Source organism: Convolutriloba macropyga, chromosome 6, assembly GCF_964194025.1.
Source record: "Convolutriloba macropyga chromosome 6, txConMacr16.3, whole genome shotgun sequence".
NCBI lineage: Eukaryota > Metazoa > Xenacoelomorpha > Acoela > Convolutidae > Convolutriloba > Convolutriloba macropyga.
Genome location: NC_134473.1, coordinates 70,374,724 through 70,393,131, shown reverse-complemented (window position 1 = coordinate 70,393,131; position 18,408 = coordinate 70,374,724). Strand labels below are relative to the sequence as shown.

At 37.1% G+C, this 18,408-nt stretch overlaps 2 protein-coding genes across 5 annotated transcripts in view; one reads left to right on the top strand and one right to left on the bottom strand.

Annotated features, from left to right (window-relative positions):
* LOC142340576 (uncharacterized) overlaps positions 1–18,408 on the bottom strand; it is a 200,557-nt gene that overhangs the window by 113,062 nt on the left and 69,087 nt on the right. The gene's annotated exons all lie outside the window — the stretch shown is intronic.
* Positions 7,544–18,408, top strand: part of LOC142340570 (uncharacterized) — a 31,151-nt gene continuing 20,286 nt past the window's right edge. Inside the window, exons 1-4 of the mRNA XM_075391238.1 lie at positions 7,544–9,048; positions 10,354–10,460; positions 11,042–11,234; positions 11,902–12,137. Coding sequence (XP_075247353.1) covers positions 8,178–9,048; positions 10,354–10,460; positions 11,042–11,234; positions 11,902–12,137 — 1,407 coding nt within the window. The 5' untranslated portion in view covers positions 7,544–8,177. The remainder of the gene's footprint in view (positions 9,049–10,353; positions 10,461–11,041; positions 11,235–11,901; positions 12,138–18,408) is intronic.

Sequence of the window (18,408 nt, the reverse complement as noted above, 5' to 3'; positions counted from 1 at the left end):
AGAAATCCTGGAGGGTTGAGTTGAGAGCGGTCATAATCCCGAGTGCAAAGCTGAATAATCCCTGGTAAGCACTACCGTTTGTGTATGCTGAATTTTGTAGGGAAACTACGCGAGCGTATGGAATCAAATTCTCATAGCTGGCCATCTTAGCCACTGCAGTCAGAAAATTATTGCGGTCAGCAGCTAGGGTGATGCTATAGGCAACCTCTTGGTAACTCACAAAGTACACATCGGCAGCAATGAAGAATCTAGTCATACCTCGACCACGTATATACTCTGCACGAATGTGTGTCACAGAAGTTCCCTTCTCCTCCCTCGCCCACGCAAGCAAGGTACACTTGGAGCTTGCATACTTTTCACACAGCATACAGTATGAGTTAATTTCTGCCACTGCTTGAGAGCAGTTCAGCACCATTAAGTTTCACCATTAATTTTTTGCACATTAAATTTCTGCACCATAACACTATTTTTTTTACTAATTAGAACTGTGGCAATTAGAACTGTGTAGGTGAGATAACTCTGTACGAGTATTTGAACGATGTAATACCCGAATTTCAGAACCAAGGGCGAATAAATGACCATTTTGAGCAGAATTATTGGCTTTGGCGACAAACTTTTTCTCCCCCGGATTTTAAGTGAGAAGATACAGACCCCATCGTAGGTAATAAACAACCTCGGAGTATATACGATTTTTCATATTGATAAGTGTCAAGTGCCACTGACTGTAGTAAAGTTGAAATCATGAAATGCAAACCTGAGCTGAGAAAATGTTTGTTTTATGCAAATAGACACGCATCTGATCACTTTATAAATAAGGGCCACTTGGATTGTCGACTTGGATTGTCGTCAAGCGACAATGACTAAATTTTAATGAGTTAAGATATTACTCATTTACTACTTTTGTTATCAAGAATTCATTTTTTCTATTTCAATAATTTACATAACATAATAGGTTTTGTCATCATTCGGGGTTATGACGAGAGTAGAGAAGGGGGACTGTAGCGAACATGAAATTGAATTTGAGTGGGAATACCTCTAAGTGGCGAAATATTTAGGCTCTTTAGAAAGCTCGTAATTTGGACAGTCTATTTAAGATAATAACATCGTGTCTAACTTGAACAGAGTTTAATCCCTTTGTGGAAAGCAGACAATTAGCCGGCCAGATTCTTATGACAACAAATGTGCACAGATGATAGCAAAGCTCTAAAATAGATAAAAGGAACAATTGACACATAAGCTGAGAGTATTTAGGGCTGTCAATTAAGATTGATTAGACAAACAAGCAACCTCTTCTGTGTTCAATGTTCAGTTTAAAGAACAGAATTTGTAAATGAGTATGGCAAAGTTCAAGGACAATCTGGTTCCCACGACAGATTGTGCGCCCACTCCTTTGCTCCCTGCTTCCTTAATCGAACCATCGACATCGTCTGCTTAACCCCGATGGAATCTACCCTGAATATAGAGAGAAAAACGGAAGGGGAACTTAAAACTGAGTTCGAATAATTTGTACATAAACAAATAACAGTTCATATTTCTGGCCTTTGTTTCATCTGACAGCGGTATATTATTAGGCAATGCGGTGTCTCATCCAGTAACTGGAATTTATGAATTAGGCCTCCTTGAACCAATCCTTTGTGAGTGCCGGATAAACTAAGATAGTGTGGCTGTTCGCCGTAACCAGAGTCAAAATATACATAAATATTAATTCGGAAGCGTCGAGCAAATAATCTCAGGACTGTTGTATTAATAAACTCGACGTCCTCGTTCTCTATAGATCAACTACTTCGTCGCGTCTGTTATAAAGGTTCTTATCGTATCCAGTGCCTAGTTTTACGGAAAGTTTTTCGAATTCACCGCATGCGTGCGGGTTCCGGTAATGATAGTCGAAGCCCTAATATTACTAGCCTATCTTTATTGAGATAGACCAGAATTGCGAGGTATAAAAGTCAGGGCAGCTGAAAATGAGTGGGCTTTGTAAAATCTGTAATTATTATTAGAAATTGATTTTCTTACCTTTTAAATAATTCTTAACAATATGGTCTCTTCTGCTCTAGTACCATCTCGCGACATACTCCGTCAAGGGTTTCCGGGGTGATGAAATTAATCGGTTCCATAATGTGGCCATAGATTATACTATCATTTCAGGTAGAGAAATTGCGTAAAACTTACGCTCGATTCTTTAAGTTGCAGCCAGCTTCTTTGGCCCACTACCGTGGTCATAGGCATTAACAGTCATATCCATCTGATTAGGGTTTTGTCGGTAGTATGTGATTTGGTTATCAAGTAATCTACCCAGCTCAGACGGGTTTGGACGTCGATCCATCTCACGACGAAACATCTCTATCAGCTCATCCCCTTCTCGCTTCACCCACAAAACCATCTTAGTATAGAATGACTCTGTATTCTGTGTAAAGAAGTCCTGGAGGGTTGAGTTGAGAGCGGTCATAATCCCGAGTGCAAAGCTGAAGAAGCCCTGGTAAGCACTACCCTTTGTGTATGCTGAATTTTGTAGGGAAACTACGCGAGCGTATGCAATCATATTCTCATAGCTGGCCATCTTAGCCACTGCAGTCAGAAAATTCTATGAAGAATCTAGTCATACCTCGACCACGTGTATACTCTGCAAGAATGTGTGTCACAGAAGTTCCCTTTTTCTCCCTGGCCCACGCAAGCACGATACACATGGAACTTGCATACTTCTCACACAGCATACAGTAGGAGTTAATTTCTGCCACTGCTTGAGAGCAGTTCAGCACCATTAAGTTTCACCATTAATTTTCTGCACATTAAATTTCTGCACCATAACACTATTTTTTTTTACTAATTAGAACTGTGGCAATTAGAACTGTGTAGTTGAGATAACTCTGTACGAGTATTTGAACGATGTAATACCCGAATTTCCGAACCAAGGGCGAATAAATGACCATTTTGAGCAGATTGATTGGCTTTGGCGACAAACTTTTTCTCCTCCGGATTATAAGTGAGAGGATACAGACCCCATCGTAGGTAATGAACAACCACGGAGTATTTACGATTTTTCATATTGATAAGTTTCAAGTGCCACTGACTGTAGTAAAGTTGAAATCATGAAATGCAAACCTGAGCTGAGAAAATGTTTGTTTTATGCAAATAGACACGCATCTGATCACTTTATAAATAAGGGCCACTTGGATTGTCGACTTGGACTGTCGTCAAGCGACAATGACTAAATTTCAATGAGTTAAGATATTACTCATTTACTACTTTTGATATCAAACAACTCATTTTTTCTATCTCAATAATTTACATAACATAGTAGGTTTTGTCATCATTCGGGGTTATGATGAGAGTAGAGGGGGGGGGGGGGGGGGTCTGTAGGGAACATGAAATTGAATTTGATAGGGGGAATACCTCTAAGTGGTGAAACTGCATATATTTAGGCTCTTTAGAAAGCTCGTAATTTGGACAATCTATTTAAGATAATTACATCGCGGCTAACTTGAACAGAGTTTAATCCCTTTGTGGAAAGCAGACAATTAGCCGACCAAATTCTTATGACAAATGTGCACAGATGTTAGCAAAGCTCTAAATTAGATTTAAAAACAAATGACACTTAAGCTGAGAGTGTTGAGGGCTGTCAAATTAGATTGATTAGACAAACAGGCAACCTCTTCTTTGTTCATAGGTTAGTTTGAGAAACAGAGAATAGATAAATAAGTATGGCAAAGTTCAAGGACAATCTGGTTCCCACGACAGCGATTGTGCACCCGCTCCTTCGCTCCCTCCTGCTTCATTAATCGAACCATCGACATCGACTTCCTTACCCTGATGGAATCTACCCTGAAAATTAAGAAAGAGAAAAACGAAAGGGGAACTTAATACTGAGTTCCAATAAGTTGTATATAGACAAATAATAATTCACGTTTCTGGCCTTTGTGTCATCTCACAGCGGTATATTATTAGGTAATGCGGTGTCTCCTCCAGTAACTGGACTTGATGAAATATTTATCCTTGAACCAATCTCTTGTGAGTGCCGGATAAACTAAGATAGTGCGGCTGTTCGCCTTAACCAGTCATAGTATGCATAAATATTAATTCGGAAGCGTCGAGCAACTAATCTCAGGTCTGTTGTATTAATAAATTAGACGTCCTCGACCCCTCTAGATCAACTAATTTGTCTGGTCTGCTGTAGAAGTGCATATCGGATGCAGTGCATAATCTTACGAACAGTTTTTCGAATTCACCGGCTTGCGTACGGGTTCCCGTAATAATAGTCGAAGGACAGGCACTGACGCAATTGTATTTAGTATTCCTGATGTCTAATGCGATAGGCTAGTTTTGAGAAGTAACAGTCAGGGCAGCTGAAATGGAGTGGGCTTGTAAAGTCTGCAATAAAAAAAGGTTTTAACTTTTAAATAATTCATAACGGTATCTTCTTTTCAGCTCTAGTGTCATCTCGCGACATACACCGTCAGGGTTTCCGTGGCGATGAAATTAATCGGTTCCATAATGTGGCGATAGATTATAATATCATTTCAGGTAGACAAATTGCGTATATAACTTTCGCTCGATTCTTTTCGCATAAAACTAAATTTTTGACTATTGAATGGCTTTAATTTGTAGCTGGGGAGGTGGACATTAGAACTGTGTAGGTGAGATATCTCTGTACGAGTATTTGAACGATGTAATACCTGAATTTCAGAACCAAGGGCGAATAAATGACAACTTTTGAGCAGAATTTTTGGCTTCCGCGACGAATTTTTTCTCCGGATAATAAGTGAGAGGATACAGACCCCATCGTAGGTAATGAACAACCTCGAAGTATTTATGATTTTTCATCTTGATAAGTTTTAAGTGCCTTTGACTGTAGTAAAGTTGAAATTATGAAAAGCAAACCTGATATACTAGAGGGTAGGAGGTGCGAAGGCTAAACTTAAACTTCTGACTCGATGATCTTCCTAAATCTGATAAGTCTCTTCAAATACTTAAGGATTTAAATATGTAAATTTGACTAACTACTCTAGTTATAAGATTTATATAAGCTTTTTAGAAATTTAACATAGTTAAAGTTACAGCTCAAGTTATATGGTTATAAGCGGACGTCAACCAATTTTTAATGCCATGTACACCGATTGTCTTCTCGGGCTTCTATATTTTCGGGCCAATTCGACTACCCACTCCGAGTTATTAGCACCGGAATTAGCGTGAATTGAAGTTTCTTGATATTTTGAATAGGAAAATGAATGTTTAAATGCGATAGAAGGTATTTGAACCGTTGCAATGGGTCTTAAGTCTAGAGTATGGTACGAGGTGATCTGGTTAAGATAAGTTTTTGGGTTTTCCGCTGTAAATTGGATCTTTTTGCTAGTGGACAGTTAGCACTTATAGGGAAATAGTAATTTCTCGAAAAGTTCAAGTCGGATTGACGTGAAAATTAGTCGCGGGGAATCTGCCCAAGTTTGAAGTCAATTTTGAACCCCGCCCCTACCAATCCCCGCGGAACCCCCGCACGCGAGTGCTGCGGGTCGTGAAATTGGGATTGCTCGTGGAGTATTGGTAGTAACCTCATAATTTTTGGAGGGTGAACCTTTTCAAGGGCTTTCTAATGGTGCTATTTTTAACTTCCGGGTACGACCGAATTTCGGTGCTTCGGGATCACCCGAGTGCGGGGAAATTGGCTTCTTTGAGTGGCCGAATGACTTCGAAATGGTAATAATATGAGAACCTGAGACCGAGTGACAAAAAATAGCCACCACGGTAAATTCTGACACTCGGATATTTCGGTTTTCGGCGCTCACGAATCCATTAAAAACTTCAAATTGCAAACGACTGCTAACGAATAATGTTAGGATAATAATTCTTGGCATGGAACTAGTTGGCACCTTACAGCTCCTAAATATTTTACCCGAGGTTATTTTGACCCCTAGAACACGGTATATGACCGGTTGTATTTTGTTTCCCTGTGGAACACACACAAGACATGTGCGAATGTACTGCTCGTATCCTATCAAGAGTTAGGTCATAAAAATTTGTGTTTATGTGCACCTGTGTATGGACTTTCCGCGACAATATTTATTTTCATCACCTTGACGCCCTCATCCATGATAATGACCCTAATTGACCGGGGAATTTTCGGTTTTTGACTGGTTTTGTAAGGGGAATTGCATGGAATGGCGTGAAAAGCACCCCGAGCCATTATTTTAGCTTTAGAGGGCTTTAATTAGTGAAATAATCATGAATGGAAAACAATGGCCTTTGAAGAACAATAGTGATACAATCAGTTCGGCGACAAACTGAAGTGCGCAAACAGATCGACAAGAATCGCAAATTTTGACGTGATGTGTTTGTTTAACGAATGGGATCCCTCCCACGGATGTCTCAGTTAGACATAAATGATTTAGATAAGATAACGTTAACCGAAAATTAGAAAGATTTAATCAGGTGATCGAGCTAAAGTTAGGAGAAAAAGAACTGAGCTAGAAAGCAGTTGGTTTAGTGGGACTAAATCTTTGAAATTAATTTGAAGTTGCAAGACCAGTCGGAGAAATATGGGAAGTTCGGTTTCTAGAAAATTCGAATGGATCACGAAAGAGTTTGAATTTAAACAAAGTTATTCGCAATAACATTCTTTCACTATTGTTGATTGCTTGAGAGATTTGTTTGAATTAGTAATGTGAGGCAGCCATTCGTATCCCTTTTAAGCTTGCTAGAGTGGACGAGGGCAAATATCGGAGAAGAGACAAGGTGGCGCTTGCTTTATCTTTTTTCTTTTTAACCTTCGGTTTGTTACCAAAATAAGGTTGATCGATCTTCTGGGCGACGAAATCCCCTCACTGTTAGCCTAGCTGAATTTCAGAAGACGACACCTTCTAAAGGGAAAAATACAAAACTCTTACAAAGAGCTTTTGAAATCTCCAGACAATTTTAGAACACCTATAACCCTGTGAGAACATGTCCTAAAACATTTTCGATAAAAACATGTCTTAAAATGATTTTAACTGTATTTTACATAGTCGTTTTTAATTTTCATTCGATGTGGTGCTATTAGTTGAATTGACATGTTTCATTCAATTATTTTGTTTATCTAGGAACAGCTGATTGTCTTTGACAAGTCAACATATTGATAACATTGTTTTTAGTCTTCTTTTTTCGTTTTGCTCATTTTCATTTCATTTGGTGATCTCTTGAGATACGTTTTATATATCGCTTTTGTCCAGGAGATCTAATTGTGAAGAAGCATAAGTTCTTATAACTTTGCTTCGATGTCTATGATGACCATATACATTGAGTTGTACACTCTTTAGAATGGTATATAATGATAGTTCCACCTTATATTAGACGATAGAAATCATTATCAACGCTGAAATGCGAATTACTATGTCTTAAATTTATGTCAACCAGTAAATTGCTCTTGACGTAAAGAGACAGAACAAAGTTATCCTCCTATTATTGCGATACAATTATTGAATCGTTCTTTAGAGTCCTGAAATTTTGTTTGACTTTTTTTAGCTGATTGAAGTCAGTTAATAATCAACTACCTCTTCAGTTCATATAGAATACATTTATTTCAGAGAGGATGGAGTGAGAATGAATGGAGGAAATATTTGGTTCCTTGAAAAGAAACAACTTAACTACAATTTGTAGTCAGTCATTGACACCAGATGTTGCGGCGTGAATAAACCACAAGAAAACCAACAACAACAACAAATTGCTCCTTACTTCAATGAATGTTTCTCTTTTCTCCTAATATTGTGTTGTAAACTAAATTTCTCTCTCATGATGGAAGTTTAGTATGAGCAATTTTCGTATTAGCTATTTTCCGTTTACAGTTTAGCTGTCCTAAATTAGAACGAAATTCTTCAAATTTTTTATGAGCTTTCTTTGTGGGTTATCCATTTTGTCATTTTGCAACAGCATAATTGTGCTAAAATTAACCCAAGTCCGAAGTTCTTCATGGTTTAGATGTTTATCGATAGTGAAAGTTGTTCGTGCCTAGTTATTGTTGTTTAGAAGACATTTATTGTCGATCGCTCTTTGCTTCATAAGCAAATCTACTATTGGATGTGATTACAGATATGCTCTAATTTGATTCACAATATTATAATCTTGAACGTTTTTCCATATTGCTTACTCCGTAAATTATACCGTTCGTTTTTATTGCTCATATTGACCGCTTCAATTTGATTGTTTAAATAAAGATGGCAGTCAAAATATCAAATGGATCCGATAACGGAGATTCGAAAGACTCGAGTCTCAATTCATCCGGATTACTGAGTTCAGAACAGTCAACCCTCACACAATCAAAGGTCAATGATGGTAATCGGAACGGACCTTTTGTAGCGTTATCAACTAACCCGGATTCGGTGCCCAAATCAACAGGGTCTGGGAGCGAAGCTGCGGCTGGTAATTCACAAGTTAACGGACTAGGTGCTAGTGATGTAAGCAATTTTGAGGAGTCTGGAGGACATGACGATAGCTCCTACTTGGCTGCGTCTTTTGGAAGTTCAACTGTGGTCTCAAATGAAGAAAGCCATGAACCAAACAGGACAATGCGATTGAGAAGCGAAACAGTAGCTAATGGGTCTGTAACAGGAAACGCCGAAATTGCGGCCTCGACCAATTCTACAGAGGCTAGTCCTAATTCTGGAAGCATTAATTCCTCAGAAACAAAATCAAATCGCGACAACTCTGTTCTGACCGATACGTCACTTGAAAGTAGCAGTGCTTCTCCACACGGAGTCCAACAATTTCCATCAGCTCAGCTTTCTGTTAGTGTCCCGAAGCAGGCGCTTTTGAACTCGCCAGCAATGGAACCAAAACTGACGGCTTCCGGGTCTGTTAGTCAGAAGTCGGGTTCAAAGCGGAAGCAAGATCCGAGGAAGGCGTCAGTGGCCAATAGTGGTAGCAAGTCCTCTGGGTCTTTATTCTCCAACATATTTTCATCTTCGTATCAGAAGATTGTGGATGATTTTGAGAAGTTGTTGGGAATGAATGGTGAGAAGAAACAGGGTATTTTGCTGACTAATTACAACTGTGCTCTACAGACGGATCCGGGATTATTAGAGCAAGGTGAGATAAGATTAGGTTTTTAATAGCCGCCCTCATCTTCTCAGCCGGCTATTATAGCGCTCCTATTTTTTTTAATAGCCGCCCTCATCTTCTCAGCCGGCTATTATAGCGCTCCTATTTTTCTTACAATTCAAAGAATTTGAATTGTATTGGGGCGCTGTCTTTTTTTTAAGATCTGTTCACACATTTTCATGATTTTTGAAGTCAAATTGGAGTAGTGATTTTGGTCACGCCGAAACAGGAAGTGGAGCGAAAAAGCGAGTGGTTTTGCGGCGTGAATTTTTATCGCTCTAATTTTAAAGTAGAGTGAGAAAACGGTGTTCGAACAAAAATTCGGTTTCTCGGGAGTGGTTTTTTGTTCACATGCGGCAATTTCACTCTGATTTTTACTGTTTTTTCGATTTTTTGGATCGGATTTTTTTCTAAATGGTTTTCCCAATCCATTCACAGCTCATTCTAGGCCTAGTTTTTTGTTTGTCCTGCTATGTTTTTTTACTTCGTCGAATAAAAAAATGTTTCGCTTTACCTCATTTTGCCGCCTTTTCAACATTTTGCGTGAAATCTTTTTGACTTCTCTAGGCTAGTTTCTCTCTTCTCTCATTCTGCTAAAAGTGATTTTGAACATCAGTTGCTTAGCAAAGCAATTCAAAATGAACAGAGTCAGTATAAAAAATTGAAGTCAGAAGTAGAAACGGGATAAACCCATAAAGCCCAATTTTAGATGCCCGCTATTTGAATGTCGTTCCTATAAGTCTTAGTTACCATCTCTAATGCCTATTGGTATTGATAGTAGCACCTGTAGCCTCTCTCTAAGAAACAGAAGTACGTTATGTTCAACTACGAAATGCCATCAAAATAAATCGGACTTTAAAAATGTTTTTGTACAAAAACTTTTTTTCAGTATCTTCTATTCTTTCAATCCAAATCATGCTTATTGGAATCAACGGCGGCTTTTTTCCGGCAATCTGCCGGGTATGTTTGTTTTTATTCGCTAAGCAGGATATGCTATCCTAGAGGCGTTTTCATTTTCCGAATTATCAGGGATATTTCGTCAGGGATAATTGTGAAGTTTTTTGATTTAGTGATGGAAAGTAACGATCGACGCTTGAAATTTTGCAGTTATAAGTTTAGTAGATTTCACAATTTTTCTTTTCGACTTCACTGTTAACAAAAAGTACGTGTATTGGTGAAGGGTAGATAGATTTTGTTAGGAAAGCTTAAGGCTGCTGCCTATTTTTTAATTTATCGATATACCGTCATTTTTTTACCGAGAATCCTAGAATCTTATAAATTTTCTCTTTTCAGGCAAGTTGTACGTGACGTCACAGGGTCTGTATTTCAACTCAATGATCCGCAGGAAACTTGTCATGTTCATCAGCTTCAGAGAAATCGAAGTACTTAAGAAACATCAGGTATGACACATCAAATCAAGATCTAAAATAAGAATTAATGCTAATATAAATTGTGTATTATAACATAAGCTTGATATAGTTTGAAAAGAAGCTGTACTTGTTCAACGTAAACTTGACTAGAGAGATGAAGCCTTGAGGAAGAAGAAAGAACGAGTGAACAAGTTATTAGAGTTAGCATGCTTGGATTCGAATTTACTATTGCCTTTTTCACTGTGGTTGCTTAGACCCGCCCCACCCCCTCAACAATCAAAAATTTTAAGGTACAGCTAAAAACAGTTCACATAGAAATGGAATGAGTATTTAGGGGTGGAATCTAATGTGTATTTGGTGGCTGGCAAATGCGCCTCAAGTACGCCCACTGTCTTTTGTCTTCATATCTTTTGCACCAAGTTCTTGTCAGTACACTACAATTGCTGACTGTGAATAAAATTGGTGTAATCCATTGAAACCTTCCGCCACATAGCTTTTCTGGTCACTTATTTAGACGGCAGATCCAAACGCTCAAAAATTTAAGTTTCAGGTTCATTGCACTTGTTTTTGGGGTATTTTTCAAAAATCATTTTGCTAATGTTCTGCAACAGGTAATGGTGGTGTTCCCCACTGCAATAATGGTGGCTAAGAAGGACGGATCCAATACAGTGTTTGCTTCCTTTGCTAGTAGGGACAAGAGCCTCACTCTCATCAACCACTACTTCAAGTGCTACCAGAAAGATCCATTCTACTTCGAAAATGGCAAAGAGGAGCTACTCTTTAAAGAGCTCAACCGAAACTACGGTTAGCATTAGTTGCTGTTTTCACATGTTCATTTTAGAGAGTTGTACAAACTTGCTTTTATTCGACCTCAGCCCAAGATCTGACGCTTTTTACTGGTAAGTGTTCCGTCGGCATAAAAAAATGTGACTGGCAAGTGTTTGATTTGAAAATTAACGTAGTTATCATAAGTCAAAAATAATAAATCTTTTTCCGAAGATAACCAGCAATAGCTTATCTCACAGACAGTTCACGCAAACAGTATTTCAATCTATATTTAAAGGGACCCACATAACCGGTTCTTCAATTCTTGTGCAACTGGCCACACAATCGGATCTCAATTTTCGGCATTTTTTACCTAATCGGGATTATTTCGTTTTGGATCAGTTGTTGCATCCTGTCAAAAGATCAAAGACTAATGTTAGACTGTGATTCTAGAACTCTCATCGAAGAGTTATGAACGAATGCATTGGTTACATGTTCCAATGATACCAAAATGAACGCGATGCTTTGAAGACTTCTTAGATCAAGTCATCCGAAAATAATTGTAGCTTAAGACATATATGAATAATATTATTCTTACATGTCTTAAGCGATAATTATGAGCAAAGATGACGAGTTTAGAAAGCTTTCCTTTGTTGACTTATTCGAGTGGCATCCCAATCTAAAATTAGATTTCGTTTTTTTATAGGACGTAAGTTCCAACCGCCAGCTGCAAAGGATTCTGACAACGACGAGAATGAAAACGAGAACAGTCCGGTAGAATCAGAGAACAGTTCTCCAGAATCAAACAATACGCGCAGCGCACAGCCTGCTGAAAGTCAAGCTGTTTACCCGAATATCCTTCATAGTGAAGCTTCAACTACAAGTGTCAATGTGGTTGCATCGAGCGCCTCTGTCAATGAAGTTCCCGAGAAGAAACCCAAGGTTCCGTCTATTTTCTCAGCATACAATTGCTTTTTTTTAATAGACAGGAAGTAGAGCAAAAAAGCGAGTGGTTTTGCGGCGTGAATTTTTTTCGCTCTAATTTCAAAGTAGAGTGAGAAAACGGTGTTGGAACAAAAATTCGCTTTCTCTCTAGTGATTTTTTATAGCTGCGAAGCTGTAAGCTGAGCGAAGCTATATTGAGGTGCTCTTGATTTTTACAATTCAAAGAATTTGAATTGTATTGGGGCGCTGTCTTTTTTTTTAAGATCTGTTCGCACATTTTCATGATTTTTGAAGTCAAATTGGAGTAGTGATTTTGGGCACGCCGAAACAGGAAGTGGAGCGAAAGAGCGAGTGGTTTTGCGGCGTGAAATTTTTTCGCTCTAAATTTAAAGTAGAGTGAGAAAACGGTGTTTGAACAAAAATTCGCTTTCTCGCTAGTGGTTTTTTGTTCACATGCGGCAATTTTACTTTGATTTTTACTGTTTTTTTTTCAATTTTTTGGATAGAATTTTTTTCTAAATGGTTTTCCCAATCCATTCATAGTCCATTATAGGTCTAGTTTTTTGTTAAGTCAATGAAAATTCTTTGAATTGTACGTCAGGACTTGTCCTGCTATGTTTTTTGTTTCGTCGTCTGACGCTTTTTTTTTCGTTTTACATTTGTTCACAAAGCAAAGCTGAAAAAGTCAAATTTTCTGAATGACTTCTTCCTCTCACTAACGGCATTTGCGCACGTGACGTCATTTCTGACTCGTTTTAGCAAAAGTTTTTAGGTTATTTGCGTGATTAGATTTTGATCATACGTGACTTACCTCACTCAATAAAATGACTTTTGCACTTTAAAACTTAAGTTTAATTTGAATTTGTTTAAGGTCAACGGAACTCATATGTGCAGTAAAGGTCCCTAATAAGAGGCTTCTGTGGAAGGAATTTTAACAAGCGTTATTAATTTATCGCTGAATGTTTTTTTACCTAGTTTTTTGAGCGGCGTCGATTTTTTTTTCAATTTAGATCTGTATCTGTTTCTATCTCTATTATATGGCACGCAGGTTTATTCTTTCGCAGCTATTCCGGCAATCTGCCTGCTATGTTTGTTCACATGCTGCAATTTCTTTTTGGTTTTTACTTTTTTTTCAATTTTTTGGATCGGATTTCTAAATGATTTTCTCAATCGATTCAGTTTTTTTTGATTGAACCAAAATTTTTTTGTTTGAACCAAAATTCCATTTCTCGCTAGTCGCGTTTTTTTCTAATGCGGCATTTTGACATTGATTTTGTTTTTTAATCTGATTTTTTCAGAAAGGATTTTCTCAATTCTTTTTTAGTCCGTTATAGGTCTAGTTTTTTGTTTACTCAATAAAAATTCTTTGAATTGCACATTAGGACTTGTGCTGCTATGTTTTTACAATTCAAAGAATTTGAATTGTATTGGGGCGCTGTCTTTTTTTTAAGATCTGTTCACTTATTTTCATGATTTTTGAAGTCAAATTGGAGTAGTGATTTTGGTCACGTCAAAACAGGAAGTGGAGCGAAAAAGCGAGTGGTTTTGCGGCGTGAATTTTTTTCGCTCTAATTTTAAAGTAGAGTGAGAAAACGGTATTTGAACAAAAATTCGGTTTCGCGGTAGTGGTTTTTTTCACATGTGGCAATTTCACTCTGATTTTTACTGTTTTTTCGATTTTTCGAATCGGATTTTTTTTCTAAATGGTTTTCCCCAATCCATTCACAGCCTTTCTAGGCCTAGTTTTTTGTTTGAATTAAATTTTCATTTCTCGCTAGTGGTTTTTTGTGTTCACATGCTGCGTTTTGACATTGATTTTTTTTCTTATTTTTATCTGATTTTTTTAAAAAATTATTTTCTCAATTAATTCATTGTCCATTCGAGGTCTAGTTTTTTCTGTTTAGTAAATGAAAATTCTTTGAATTGTACGTCAGGACTTGTCCTGCTACGTTTTTTTATTTCTTCGTCGAGATTTTACGACCATATGACGTCACAACCACATCAAATTTGCTTTTTGTTCATTCGATTATGCAATATCATTTTTAAATCTAAGTGGAGCGAGATTTTTTTTTTGGCTCATTCGCGTGATTAAATTTTTGGTCACACGTGACTTACCTCACTCTCAAAAATGACTTCCTCTCTCTGAAATTGACTTTTTTAAATTTAATTCAAAGAGATAAGGTCAAGTGAGTCAATGTCACTTTAATTGAAGGTTATTTAAATGCAGCTAATAGAAGCTGCAATAAGTTATACAGATTCATTATCAAAATATAACATCTCAGCATTTAATGAAAAATTTCTGATTTTGTTCGTCTCCTTTTACTATCTTTTTGAGATTGCAGATCTACAAAGCTATTGGGGCTATTTTCTGACAATCTGCGAGCTATGTTTTTTAAATTGTTTTTTGTTCACGTTATATTATAAATGAGGAAAGAATCTTTTAACTGGATGCACTGCAAATATTTATGATACTGGTTTTTTTTTAATAACTCACGTTATCATCACAAAGAATAGATGACTTTAATTGGGAAAGAGAAAAATTCAGTATGAATTGAATTTTGCATTCAGTTTTCATTATAGCTGCGAAGCTGTAAGCTGAGGGGCGCTGTGTTGCGGTGCTCTTAGTTTTTTATTACAATTCAAAGAATTTAAATTGTATTGGGGCGCTGTCTTATGACTCAAGAGGAGTATTGGAAAAGTCTTTTTTTAATCAATTTCATTGGAGTGAAATTTGAAGCAGGAAATGAAAAACGTGAAAAAATGTGGAGCTACTTTGCTGCCGAACAAAATGAAGAGTGGAGCGAAAAGAGAGCGGCTTTTTTCATATTGCTGTTTTCTAGAGCGAGAAATTGTGGTGTGAAAAAAATTTCTCTAAGCCGGCGAAATTTTTAAAGCCGTGCGGCATTTTAAAGCAGTGTTTTTCAATTTTTTGGTTAACAGGTTCGGTTATGATTTTGTTAAAATTCAAGTCTAGTTTTGCTTGTGTTTTGAAGGCTTCTGGAAATTCATTTGAATTTATGCTAATTCGGTGGTTTTTCATTTATTTTGCTGATTTTTGGGTTAGTTTTTGCGATTTTTTAACGATTATTTTCTTTCCTTCCTTAGATTCTTATTGAGAAGAGCCCTATTACTTGATCAATTTTTAGATAACAAGTGGTTAGAGTTTTGTGGACATGAAATAGTTTTTTTTGTTTTTTAGACAAGTTTCTTAGCCTATTATGACTTGCCTATTGTTTTACGAATATCTGGATACCCTATTGGCTGAAATTTTGTTTGGAATTTGAGCAAAGGAATTTCTGTTTCCAGTTTTTTAGTTTGTAAGAGCTTATTTTTCATGAGGTGGCTTCAAGTATTTCTGAAAATTTCTCATAAGTGGTTATTGTAGGTACTAGTTGTTTTGATGAAGTAATTTTGGCAGAGATAGTTATTTCCGGATCTCAATTTATGACATAGTTCGATCCTTTTTTCCCATATTTTAACAGATTTGATTTTCCTGTTTTTACTTTTTCGTTTTATAATTTTGCTTCAAGATAATCATAAATTAGTGGAGGCACGTTTTGTCTGACGAGTAGTTGGATGGCGTTTACATGAATGGATTTCCTCTTCGAATCGTTTCCGGAATTCTTCTGGCTATGTTTTTTTTAAGATCTGTTCACATTTTCATCTTTTTTGAAGTCCATCTGAATTATTTTGGTCACGCCTAAACAGGAATTGGAACGAGAAAGCGAGTGGTTTTGCGGCGTGAAATTTTATCGCTCTAATTTTAAAAGGGTTTCTTGTTCGCATGCGGCATTTTCACTTTGATTTTTTCTTTTTCAATTTTTTGGATTGGATTTTTTTTAAATAGCCGCCCTCATCTTCTCAGCCGCCTATTATAGCGCTCCTATTTTTTTTTACTTCGTCGAGTAAAAAATGTTCCGCTTTACCTCATTTTGCCGCTTTTTCAACATTTTGCGTGAAATCTTTTTGACTTCTCTAGGCTAGTTTCTCTCTTCTCTCATTCTGCTAAAAGTGATTTTGAACATCAGTTGCTCAGCAAAGCAATTCAAAATGAACAGAGTTAGTACAAAAATGGATGTCAGAATTAGAAACGGGATAAACCCATAAAGCCCAATTTTAGATGCCCGCTAGTTGAACGTCGTTCCTATAAGTCTTATTTACCATCTCTAATGCTTATTGTTATTGATAGGAGCCCCTGTAGCCTCACTCTAAGAAACAGAAGTATGTTAACTACGAAATGCCATCAAAATAAATCGGACTTAAAAAAATGTTTTTGTACAAAAATCTTTTTTTTTCAATATCTTCTGTTATTTCAATCCCAATCATGCTTATTGGAATCAACGGCGGCTATTTTCCGGCAATCTGCCGGTATGTTTTTCTAAAGCGTCCTTCCAATCAGTTCATAGTTCATTTTAGGCCTAGTTTGTTGTTTGAACCAAGTTTCCCTTTTCGCTAGTGGTTTTTTCATTTTGACATTGATTTTTAGTCAATGAAAATTCTTTGAATTGTACGTCATTTCTTGTCCTATGTTTTTTGTTTCGTCTGACGCTCTTTTTTTCGTTGTACATTTGTTCACACAGCAAAGCTGAAAGTTAAATTTTCTGAATGAACTCTTCCTCTCACTAACGGCGTTTGCGTGCGCGACGTCATTTCTCTCTCTCTCTCTCTCTATCTCTCTAGCAAAGATTTCAAGATCATTTTCGTTATTAGATTTTGATCATACGTGACTTACTTGACTCAATAAAATGACTTTTGCACTTTAAAATTTATGTTTAGTTTGAGTTAGTTTAAGGTCAAAGAAACTCATATGTACAGTGAAGGTCCCTAATCAGAGGCTTCTGTGGAATGAAATTTAACAAGCTATAATAATTTATCGCAGAAGTTTTCACCTAGCTTTTTGAGCGGCGTCTTTTCAATTTAGATCTGTATCTGTTTCTATCTTGATTATACGGCACGCACGTCTATTCTTTCGCAGCTATTCTGGCAATCTGCCGGCCATAAATTTGATAATAAACATCTGACCTGAAAAGGTCAGATAAAGCTTTGACCTGGATTATTAATTGCTCTCAAACAAAGTTTGTAGCAATTATATTAATCATGTGGTCTTTTTTGTGAGAATTTTTGCTTGACCAATTTTTTTGGCCCTCAAAAACGGGTAACGCCTGGAGGTCATTAAGTTCTTAGCTTTGCACCTTATTAGTCTCTAAGAATGCGATTCAACAAAACTGTTTTCAGGAGACTATTTGTGTCCCTAAAAATTTGTGTCCCACACCCCCACCCCCACTCAGCTCACTCCCCTGAACCCAAATGCTAGCATCCTTCAACCTCAGCGGGCTATTACCGCTCGCTGGTCGTTTAAGAGTAGTTCGCTGGTCGTTTAAGAGTAGTTCGCCCGACGTTATTCGGTGGTGTTTTTGAGCTTTTTTTTGTAATTTCCGCGAAACGATATCCGGGGCTAAATTGTTCTCATGACTTTTTACAATTCATTGTTCGTTTGTCTTTTTACAATTCGTTGTCCGAGAGAAAAGTTCTGACTTTTCTTTAGAAATGAAATGTTTTATTGCTGCAAAGCTGTAAGCTTAGTGTAGCTGTTTTGGGGTGCTCTTGATTTTCTCGGACTCGAAGAGGAATGTTGGTATTCTAAAAATTTTTAACTGGAGCAAGTGTGTTCATGACTTGATTTTTTGATTACTTAGTTTTTGACTTCTGTTTTAGAACTTTGCCTTAAGTTTTGGAACTTTGAATTTTAACAGTAGCTTGGTTTTAATATATATTGATAAGGAACTATTGGTTGTTCCAGGAACTCATATTGAAGTTCGAAAGGTCTTTCCCCCTCTCCGCACGTACATACCTACCCCTTTATGCTTTTTGCGTGATCTAATTTGGAATCATTCAATGCGATAGCGCTGAGTGGTTAAGGCGTCCGACTTTAACCAGGGCGATTGAGGGTTCGAACCTCTCCAATGTCAAAAGTTATGCACCAAAAAAACTTTTTCTTGGGTTAAACCCCCTTTAATTTAAATTTACCTGCCTGTCACGACTAGATTTTGACCACGCCTGACTCACCTCACTCTACAAAATGATCTTTGAACCTCAAAAACTTCATTTTTTTTAAAAAAAAATTGGTTAAGTTTAAATTTAACAAGCCTTGTGAATTCTTCGCTAAAAGTTCCCACAGTCTTTTAAGAGGTGCGGACAACTTTTTCAACCCATTTCTATTTTTTTCAATCTGTATTTTATGGCATGCAAGTCTATTTTGCTGGTATTC